This window comes from Clarias gariepinus, chromosome 9 (assembly GCF_024256425.1).
Source record: "Clarias gariepinus isolate MV-2021 ecotype Netherlands chromosome 9, CGAR_prim_01v2, whole genome shotgun sequence".
In the NCBI taxonomy this organism is placed as follows: domain Eukaryota; kingdom Metazoa; phylum Chordata; class Actinopteri; order Siluriformes; family Clariidae; genus Clarias; species Clarias gariepinus.
In genome coordinates, this window is record NC_071108.1 from 15,774,207 (window position 1) to 15,783,561 (window position 9,355).

General features: G+C 36.0%; 1 protein-coding gene across 1 annotated transcript; it reads right to left on the reverse strand.

The window, feature by feature from the left end:
* Window positions 1-3,482: 3,482 nt before the first annotated feature.
* On the reverse strand, window positions 3,483-8,037 carry LOC128529791 (colipase-like). Its single transcript, XM_053503313.1, has 3 exons — window positions 7,879-8,037; window positions 7,546-7,665; window positions 3,483-4,589 (listed from the first exon to the last, which is right to left on the reverse strand). The coding sequence occupies exons 1-3, from the start codon at window positions 7,975-7,977 to the stop codon at window positions 4,464-4,466; spliced, it is 345 nt and encodes a 114-aa protein (XP_053359288.1). The 5' UTR covers window positions 7,978-8,037; the 3' UTR covers window positions 3,483-4,463.
* Window positions 8,038-9,355: the final 1,318 nt, after the last annotated feature.

Sequence of the window (9,355 nt, forward strand, 5' to 3'; positions counted from 1 at the left end):
AATAGACCATTGATCTAAGAGAAAAGTCTTCACACACACAACTGAACACAGCAGGAATATGATTCTGCTACACTCAGCACTGCTGCTTATTATCCTCAAGAACATGAAAAATCCTATGCAAATTAAATAGACTGTGTCATATAGAAGTGTTGGAAGCTATAGGCAGGTCCTATCCATGAACACTTCAAGGAAGAAAAATGCCAACTGCTCTGCTCTCTCAGCTGCCCCTTTCAGGGCATTTTCTAAATCATTTCCATTACCTTTATCAACCCAGATTTTGTAGTGTCCAATAAATAAAATAAAGAACATCCCAAATCCTACAGCTCCCTTTGTAAAGCAAAATGCAGTATTTGAAGTTAACGATAACTATTGTTGTTACATTGCAGAGTTGAACTATATTATGAAAAAACAAAATGATTTATTGCAAGCAATCAAAAACAATCCTGTATTTACTGATGGTAATAATGTTTACTATGTGTCAAATGTAACTGTCAACACTGGTCCAAAAGTAATTTCTCATTTCTGTGTGTACTGTAAAGTCATTAGCAAAAAATGAAATAATAAAGGTAACGTGGAAATCAAATCTGATCATTACCAATGCTTTAAAAATTGCCCCAGGGTTTTTGTGTTGGTGTTGTTGTTTCGAAGTATTGAACATGATATATAATGCATCTGTTTAATGTTAGCTTGAGGGGTGCATAGTGTACAGGCTGGTTTATCGTCATCTGGAATATATTCAGGGAATAGCCCAGTGTTTTCAAAATAAATAGATGGAAAATTAATATTTGTTTGAATCAAGGGTGATTCAGAACTGTCACTTTTGTGAGGGAATGTTTTAATGTTTTAACATATTGCTGGGGATCTAATGACAGGAAAACCTGAGTAGATTGAACTAATGAGGACATTTGATTGATCCCCAAGAGGGGAAAAATGCATTTTTAAGGGGTTAAGATAAACAACATACCTTTAGAATCACCTACTGTATGAGCAGGAATATATTATAGGTTTAAAAAAGTAATAAAACATGTTGCTGTTATAGGAAACCACTGATAGCAAAATATGAATGTTAATGATAGTATCTTCTGCTACAAAAGATATTTTATGCCTGAAAGCAAATAAATAAAATGTTATTTAATCAATAAAGCAACTTGATTTTCTTTCTGAAATTCTTTTGCCTATCCAAGGTATGTCTGTGCTTCAGACCCGAATGATCTGTTGCAGTCCCAACCTGCAAAAAGTATTTACTGAAAAATTATAATTTATGAACGAATTTACACCTTTTGGGAGAATAATAATTTAAAGTTGACAATTTAAAGTTGACAATTAGCCTACAATGCACATGTTTGTATTGGGGAAACACAATGACAAGGTGTCAGGAGGAAACCCACAAAACGCTGGGAGAGCATTCAAACGCCACCTGCCCAGACCTGGGGCAGGATTTGAGCACACAAACCTGTGAAAGTGTGGTGTAAAAGTGATAAATGTTGGTTCATAACACAATTAAGATAAATAACATATTTATTGTGTATATATGCATGGGGCACTAATGTGGAATTAAGAATTCTGGGGCTACTATGTGGATGATGCTCACATGTACCAGACATCTGTTAGTACATTAAACAGCTGAAGCAAAGCATTCACAAGACAGCAGCTTTATTTACCATTTTGCAACCTCTGTAGTCAAGGACGGAATGTATTCTTGCAAGTCTAAATAAATCTATTATTACAAACAAACATTCAGTGATAAATTAAAGCAAATTAACACAATGAGTGCATCATATTCAGTGTCTTGAGCCTTGAGTGTAACACATGCAATCTTGGGTATGTTTTCTACTGTAACTGTAACAGGTTCAGATAAACACTTACTGTAAACTGTGATATAAGGTTGAGAAGTTAGTGTTATCATTCAACGGCAACACATTTTTAAAAAGTCATTAAATACAGTTCAGTTTAGCCAAATTTTTCACTATAGTAGTTCATTTATATGATAAGAAAGGAAGACTTTCTGTCAAAATAATAGCTGTTAAAATATTGCAAAATGTTTTTACTGCACAATGTTAACGATAAGGGTAGAATCTGTGAATCACTTTGATCCCAAGCTTTACAGTTGTAAAAAGTCTGCTTGTGTTTATTTCAAAATCAGTTTGTAATTTACAGTGTCCTATTTTGGCAGATAATTCCAACTACCCTTTCAGCCGGGCCTGAGAAGCAAAAAAAAAATAATCTCTATTTTGTGGGTGATGTATTAAATTGTGTGCACTTTTTTAAGGTCAATTGATGTCATTAAAGGTAATCATAAGTGAACCAAAAGTTGGGCGCATGTCTATTCATTTGAGAAAACAAAAAAAACGTAATGAAGAGCATAATTTACCCTTAATCAGTTAAAGAACTAGAGTACATTCAGTAACCTACAAGTGCCAGTAGCAGTACCACCAGAAAAAAAAACTCATTAATTAAGAGCAACCATATATGGCACAAAAGGCCATGCGAGTGCAGGCTGGCATTCCAAACAAATAGTCTATTGAAACCCAAGGACAACTAATTAAACAGGTGTGGCTTCTGCATTGTTTGAATGAAGGCATGAACCCTTATGACCCTTTCTGGATCCAGTTTGACACTCTTGATATATGGTAACACTGAACTTGATTTGCCACATAAAAATGAGAATAATAAGCATTTTTGAAGAAAAAACAAGTCTTGGGTATGTGTGTGTGTGTGTGTGTGGGGGGGGGGGGGGGGGGGTCTTAAATTGTTCTGAGTTTTTTAATAAGTGTCAAATAAATGGTTAAGTTATAAATGTTTATAAGTCATACAGTTAATTGACCTCTTTTTTCCTCTTATTGACATATAACACTCAGTTATGTACACAATATTCTATATATGCGAAAAAATTATATTTGTTTATTTTCTATAACTTACTTGTTTCAGGGATTTTCTTTTAAGAAAAAGAGGCATAGTACATCGCCGTGACATCCATCTACTGCCATATTTTAAGAATTCTACCAAAATACTAAAAAAACCTAGTGAGAAAGCTAGGCCAAAAAAAAATAATGCCATTTCTAGAATATGTGGTACCATTATCAATATAAACAATAACCGTCAAATATAAAATAACATACTGTAGGTGCCTAAAGAAAAATAAGGTGTGACCAATTACTGGGAATTTTGAGTCAAGCAGTGACGCAATGATTCTTCCCTTTTTTTTTTCTTTAAATAAAATAAATGTTTCAGGCTTCTTACGGAGCAGCGGGTAAGCTTATCACTAAATCTTGTATTCTTGGGTTGTGTTATGTAGATATGTACATTAATTATTAAATTCAACCAAAACTGATGATTTAAACCTTGCTGTCTGTTTCAGAAGCAGTGTGTATGGCTGAGCAGCAGTCAGATAAGGACAATCGTTTAATCTCTGATGGACTATTTAGGATGAAATGCAATAACTTCAGTGTGTGCTGGAGTATGAAGAAAATGTGAAAACTTGGTCATGGTGACTAAATCATTTTATTCCAATACAAACTGGCAGTAGCCTTGGGTTTTAGTGAATGCATCACTACCTCTGGGCTTGTTTGAACCATATATGGGTAAATGCACAACAAATAGGTATGAGTCTACTCTCAGATGAAAACAGCCACACAAAGAGGAGCTTTCACTTAATTTAAATATAATAATATGGTTGGGCATGCAGATATAGTAACACATTTTCTCATTCTTTTGAACAGAGAATGAGAAAATATTTTAGCAAATTTTACAAGCCCAAACCAATTTTGCGCAAAAGTTTGTATACCTTAGGACATCAAATCACAAACTTAAAAATATTGGCAGCTTATCTTAAATGTTTTATCAAACTTACATGGAAGAAATCATTGCACTCATTTCTGCCTCCCAATTATTTTTTTTGTTAGAGGTACTCTACTTTCCAATCACAACCTTGATGTGCAGTATCTACATATTCCGATATTGACAGTTTGGCACCCTTGCGTACAGACTACACACAAAATATATATTTTTTTTATGCAGTAATTTGACTCATGGCTTTTATAACAATATTTTATTAATTTTATGGTTTCAAAATTTACTTAATTCTATCACAGAATACCATCATGGATCAGTGGTATACTGGCATGGGTAAAAAAATTTCATTACATTCTGAGAGTCTGAGTGACAGTGCTTACTTTGACCTTTCTATTTTTGATACAGTGGGGCATTGGGCAAAATGTACTTTGAATATAAACTTAAGTCTGACTAAAGCCCATTATAATTGTTTTAAAAAATTCACCAAAAATGTATGCATAGCTCTGTACTAATATATTGATTAATGTAGTGTGCCATTTACTCCTTTTTTCTTTTTCCTTTTTTTTTTTGGTCCCACAGTAAGTCATAATTTCTTTCATGGAAACATTCAATGCACTGTCTGTCTATTTATTCCATTGAGTGTTATGTAGAGATCATTAGTTGTTGGTAGTTTAGGCATGATGGGGATCTGTGCAGATTCCAAAGTTGGTGTTGACAATGGATCCTCCAATGGACCAGTCACCTTCACATTTAAGTCCATCCTCACAAATGCAGTAGTAGTATGTACCATATAAGCTCTATAGGAAAGGGGAAAAAACACTTTAATTAAGTATTAGAACTTCTGTGTAACATCCACAATACCCAACATATAGTAAATTACACACTTGCACTATGAAAAAGACAGATACCTTAACTAGATCATTAACAGTTTTATGAATTGTAGGGTAGGATAGTATATGCTTTTCTCTCAGTGTGAGGAAAGTCTGCTGCAAAAAGCTTATATAAATGTACAGAAGCCAGAAGGCCCTTCTTCATCAATCTCAAACTTCAGGCCATGGTGTCAATCAGCTAGATCACCTGAACTTTTTTAAATTCAGCTGTAAGCTCCACATTTGCACTATGAAGCTTTACAAAGCACTTTCATCACAGTCACTGTGTGGGCAGTAAACAGGAGAAACCCTATTTAAACTACATTTATGAAAAAAAGCACAGTTTCCTTATATAGAAAATGGGAAAACTGCAGCAAAAGAGATAACCCAGCAAATATTGGTCTGATAGAGACGTTGTGTCCCTGGCCAAAAGCAGTCGCAGTAGGACAGCATTAAATGGTAAAAATATGTAACACAGAACATTTTCTAAAAATGCAATCAGATATGTTTGCACATGTCTACAGTTGTCTAGGGTTGCATGTATAGCTTTTAGCTAAATGTTGTTCAATATGTATACCCTCCCAGCAAAAATTTGGACGAAAATCAGATAAAGTCAAACATGTCCGTTCAACTTTCATTTTGGAACTATTTTTCAACCTTGACGAGACGTCATTTTAACAGTCATCAAACTTCCAAATGTTTGCTGGGAAGTGCCATCGTAAGGCTTTGTGTTTTTTAAGACCAAACTCTGAATTGCTAACAGTCCTAATTAGACCAGCATATCTTAGATTTAATTAAATGAATAAAAGTATTTAAAAGAATTTTACATTATATAAATATTATACATTTGTTACACTAACAAGATATTGCTCCCTACAGGTAGGTGGTCACTCCAAGATTCTATCTTTGTCGTGATCACTGCATTACCTATGGAGGGAGTGTTGTCTTCAGCCAGGGCCAGCCAATGGCGTAGGAAACACAGGATAGCAGTTGGCTAGGGCATCAAATGCCTGTGAGAGGGCTTTTTTCCTGTAAAGTGAATGTTTTAAAGTAGTACTGCTGCACTGCTGTTATGATACCTATTTATTTAGCCGAGCATTTTTGTAAATCGATTTGCCTTAGGTAAAGAAGCAGATCTGGGGGACTCATGGACCTAGAGTATTATGGTGAACTGGTATGTTTAGATGCTGTATTCCCCACTCTCACTGATCAGTCAGGCTTGTTGACGGTGAGGTGATTTTGCTTTCATTTCTATTTTAATCTCAGGGAGCCCTCATGTCTGTGTTTCCTTCTGGCTCTCCCTTTTAGTTATGCTGTTATAGTTAGTCCTGCCAAAGTCCCTGCTTGCACTCTAAATATACATTTAACTCATACATTATGTGACTGTGACCCATACCTAACTGAGTCCCTCTGCCCTCCCAGACCTACCAGACTCCCTCTGCCCTCCAGACCTGTCCGACTCATCCTGGTGCCCCGCTTCTGGTTTGAGATCTCGTCACATGGATGCCTTGTGTGTCTTTTTGGGATGCGTCTGGTGTCTGGACGGTTTCACTCTACCATGACGACAGTTCTGGCCTCGACTGGTGTTGACAGCTGTTTCTCTGAGGACTTGACTTGGCTGCAGTTGCTCGATAGTTCAGGACTGGAATTTCCTACAAGTCTACCTGAGCCTCCAATAACTACCTGGACTCCATATTAACATCAATTAACATTAACTGTTAAGCTGAACTGCCTGCCACAGTATAAATGTAGATAATTTCCTGCTTTCTGTTTCCCCCAGATGAGGATGGGTTCCCTGTTGAGTTTGGTTCCTCTCAAGGTTTCTTCCTATTGCCATCTCAAGGAGTTTTCCTTGCCACTGTTGCCCTCAGCCCATTTGGCCATTTTGATTCATACACATTCACATTCCATACAAACTTAACTAATTCTTTAGATTGTGTAAAGCTGCTTTGCAACAATGACAATCGTTGAAAGCGTTTTACAAATAAAATTTAACTGAATTATGATATACGCCATACGTACTGTGCATGCACAGCATGTGAATGATTTATTTTGGTTATGAATAATATTTAATGATGGGGTTTTTTCATTTTTTTAGATAAAAAAAGATTCTGCAAAGTTTTATCAAACACCCTTTTTAGTGTTGTTCTTTTATCCTAAATGTGTAACATTTTCTGTCTGACGCATGATTTTGCTGAGTTGCTTCACAAATTAAATCAGAAATCAGAAATAAACTAATACTACTGGCATGGCTCAGTCCCGAACTGGATTAAAACTACTTTTAAATTCAGTAGCATTTTTATTATCCTAATTTGATTAATTTGATTTGTTTTTCTTTTGTTCTAAACACAGGACATGATACTGGGCTTTGTAATCATTCTTTAGCATTTCTGTTTAACAAGATATTTTCCTAAAATTAAAATGTACATCATGTCGGCTTATAAAGAGATTCTGCATAGTTTAGGAAAATTATTATTATTTAAAAGGCATAACGTTGTATGAATAAATAGTTTGTATTAAAACCCAGTTCAGTTCAAAAAGCAAGTTCCAGCAGTGATCTACCCCTTTTTTTGCTTGGGTCAGAATTAAGGGGCACCCCATGCGACAACTTGCCTAGGGCACCAACAGATACAAGGATGACCCTATCCACAGCATTTACTGTAAAACATTGTTAGAGTATCGTGCTTAACTTTGCCTTCTTTGTGTACATACAAATAAATAAGTAAGTGACAGTGGATAACACTACTGTATGTTTGGAGTTTGTTTGTTTGTTTGTTCACTTTGAAAATGTTGCTAATAAATATTCAGTGACTTTAAATGACTAAAGAATTTGATATCGTACTTTAGGTTGGCCTAAGTTACTTGTCTTAGCCATGATCTTTACCTTCTTAGAGCATATTTCGTTGTCTGCAGCCCGTGGGGCACAGCGAGGCAGGTAATCATCTGAATGATGGCAGCAGGAGCTCTTACACTGCACGCTGTTAACACACAGCTCTCCATTATTCTACAGAACAGACATTTCAACATGAATTACTTATTGGCAAACACATACATACATTGTAATGTACAAGCTCATTTATTCCAAGTAAGAGAATATAGAACAGTTTATATTTTTATGTTCCATGGAATCCAAAAAACATATTAAAAGACATGATAAGAAACAGACTACATTAATAATCCAGCTAAGCTGCTTGCTCTCAGTTTTCCAGCCTCTTACCAGGTTGAAAAAAAGGCCTTTTTCTTCAGAAGTTTCAGGAGTAGTGGCCAGAGCCAGAGCCACCAGGCACATTGCAATCACTAGCACAGTCCTCATCATGTTGTGGCTAATTTCATTTCACTCAGGTTCTGCATGTTTTCCTATATATCAGACCTCCCTGCTGCACCATGAACAGAGTTAACAAAGGTCATCTTTCTCAAATACAGATAAAGTACATCTGTGACTAAGCTCTAGAATCTTGACAACTGTACAAACACAGCTATTTTCCCATTACACCATGCTAATAACAGAAGGTTTATTCCCAACAAGCTCTATAATCACTCACTCTTACTCATCATCTATACCGCTTAATCCTGTATTCAGGGTCGCCGGGACCTGGAGCCTATCCCAGGAGACTTAGGGCAGGAGGCGGGGTAATCCATCACAGAAGCTCTATAATGAGCTGTGTAATATTTAAGCTATATATTTCTGTTTCAAACAGGCCACTAAATCAGACCTGTGCAAAATAGTTAAAAACAAAACATTCAGTGGAATTTAGTTTATTTAAGAGTGGCTTCCTGCCGGACCCAGTCTTTCTCTCTGGGTTTCCTCTCGGTATGTGATAGTTTCCTAAACATGCTGATAGCTGACTTGGCTACACTAAAGTGCCCCTAGATGTAAGTGTGTGTGTGTGTGTGTGTGAGTTTTTGTGTGTTTTTGTGTGTGTATGGACTGGCATCCCATTCAGGGTGTTTTCCTTTCATAGGTTCACAGGTTCAAGATCTATCACAACCTTGACCAGGATAATGAAAATTAATAAATAAAAAATCATAAATGTGGGGAGTGTTTGGTAATATTGTAAATTAGTATGTACGTTAATCAGCCACAACATTAACACCACTGCCAGGTGAATCGAATAATATTATTAATTATATAACAGTAAACTGGTGAGACGATCATGGGCACCCAAGGCTCATCTATACCTGTGGGGATCAAAGACCAGCTCATCTGGTCCGATCTCTCAGAAAAAGACTATGAAGTACAAATCGCTGAAAAAGACAAATTCTGGCCACAATAGACAGGTATCAGAACACTCTGTGCACCACAGCCTATGGTGTAAGGCGCTTAGCAGGCAAAGAGGTCAATGATGTTGTTCCAGCCTCCCAAATTCCTCAGAACTTATTCTGATTGAGCATCCATGGAATATGAAAGACCAACAGTACCAAAGATAGAGATGAATCCAATTTTTGTGCAGTGTTTCCTCTCTGTCCAGTGGAGTAATGTTTTGGCATGGGCTACAGAGGTTTTAAAAGTGATTGTTTTAAATCTATGGTTTCGAAACACAGTTTAAAGTTTCTAACATCAAACAAATAGCAGAGAAGAAGTGTTTTCATGTCTCTACTCTGCACTTCCCATTTCGATTTTTTTAACCCTGAACCAAAACATCATACCTAAAATGCTAAAGAAAAAACAATAATAATAAAAAAAAATTATATGA

Bases quoted from the DNA above. Each gene is read 5' to 3' on its own strand.
- LOC128529791 (XM_053503313.1), bottom strand. From the start codon at position 7,977: ATGATGAGGACTGTGCTAGTGATTGCAATGTGCCTGGTGGCTCTGGCT. The intron at 7,666-7,878 runs GTAAGAGGCTGG...TCTGTTCTGTAG, and splicing joins AAGGCCTTTTTTTCAACCTG to AATAATGGAGAGCTGTGTGT. The intron at 4,590-7,545 runs GTAAAGATCATG...CCTTTCCTATAG, and splicing joins ACGAAATATGCTCTAAGAAG to AGCTTATATGGTACATACTA.